At 66.3% G+C, this 1239-nt stretch overlaps 1 protein-coding gene across 1 annotated transcript; it reads right to left on the reverse strand.

Moving 5' to 3' along the window:
* Positions 1-27: 27 nt before the first annotated feature.
* EMIHUDRAFT_259104 (hypothetical protein) lies at positions 28-539 on the reverse strand (the record flags this gene model as incomplete). The annotated part of the gene is made up of 3 exons (XM_005758410.1): positions 28-96; positions 208-377; positions 488-539. The coding sequence occupies 3 exons, from the start codon at positions 537-539 to the stop codon at positions 28-30; spliced, it is 291 nt and encodes a 96-aa protein (XP_005758467.1).
* Between the last annotated feature and the right edge of the window lie 700 nt (positions 540-1239).

The raw sequence follows: 1239 nt of genomic DNA on the forward strand, positions 1-1239 counted from the left end.
GAGGGAGAGAGAGAGAGAGGCGGGCGGCTACCCTTGCTGCGCTGCCGCTTCATTCTGCTGCGCCGACAGCTCGCCAAACCGCTGGCCGACTCGCCCCTGCGTGCGTGCAGGGAGGCGGTCATCAAAGCGGGAGGGTGCGGGAGGGGAGTATCAGGTTGGCGGGCTCCGTGGGCAGCGGTGGGCTGCACGCGCGAAGGGGAGGCCCACCGAGTGTTTCAGGTACTTGTTTGCACATGTCGTCACGCACTTCTCCTCGGGCGCCGTCAGCGCCTTGGATCGGAAGCCGGTGACGCACTCCGAGAAGCAGCGCTCGACGAGGCCGTTGAACATGCGGAGCGTGTCTTTGAGCTGCATCTCCTCCAGCCGCTCGAGCATCTCTGCGGCGACGGGGTGCGCAACGGTGAGCGCATGGCGGGCACTGCAGTGCAGCGGCGGTGACGGCAGTGGCAGCGACGGCAGCGCGTGACAGAGAGGCGGCTTGGTGCACCTGTCCGCTGCTCTGCGGATGCGTGCTCCATGCTCTGCATGAGGGACTGCATGGCTCCTAGCCGCGGTTTCAGGCGCCGCAAACGACGAGTGCGCGGCTCGAAGTCGGGAGACCGGTTCGTTGTGAAGACTGGCGCTGGTCCGGGGCACCCAACCTCGGTGTGCATCTGCAAAGGCGCGACGTGTCGATTGACGATTTGACGATTTGTGCTTTTGACCCATCAGTCTCCCAACATGTGCGACATTAGTCAAAGAACTCGCTTCACGGCGGTCCGCACGTGAGCACCGCGGCGGCGCGGCGGACGTCCCGCAACGCCTCTCCACACTCCTCGGGAGCACACACACGGACATGAAGCGCGCACGCGGCCCAATGGCCGTGCACGAGCAGCAGCGCGAGCGCCGCTAACCGCACCGACACTTTTGACCGCGTGCCGCACTTCCCGAACCCCTTCACACCCCACTGACTGTCGCGCAATGTGCCGGCTCGTGTGCGGCTTCTGCCACGCCCACTCGAAAGCGAGCGCATCGCTTTTCGAGGAGAAGCCGCGCACAACGAGCAGAATGCGCCACGGCCGTCCCGCGGCGGGCGCGCCACCTCCCGAGAGCTCGCCGTTGTGCTGGCGCAGTCGTCGGACGGGGTCGGCTAGGGGTCGGGGCTCGCGCCGACGTAAGTCCTCCGACCGCTCTCGTCTCGCAGGAAGTAGACGCGCCACGCCGAATCCTACTCCTCCTTTTCCTCCTCCTCAGCCTCGT

The sequence above is a fragment of the Emiliania huxleyi genome (genome assembly GCF_000372725.1).
Source record: "Emiliania huxleyi CCMP1516 unplaced genomic scaffold EMIHUscaffold_8657, whole genome shotgun sequence".
In the NCBI taxonomy this organism is placed as follows: domain Eukaryota; phylum Haptophyta; order Isochrysidales; family Noelaerhabdaceae; genus Emiliania; species Emiliania huxleyi.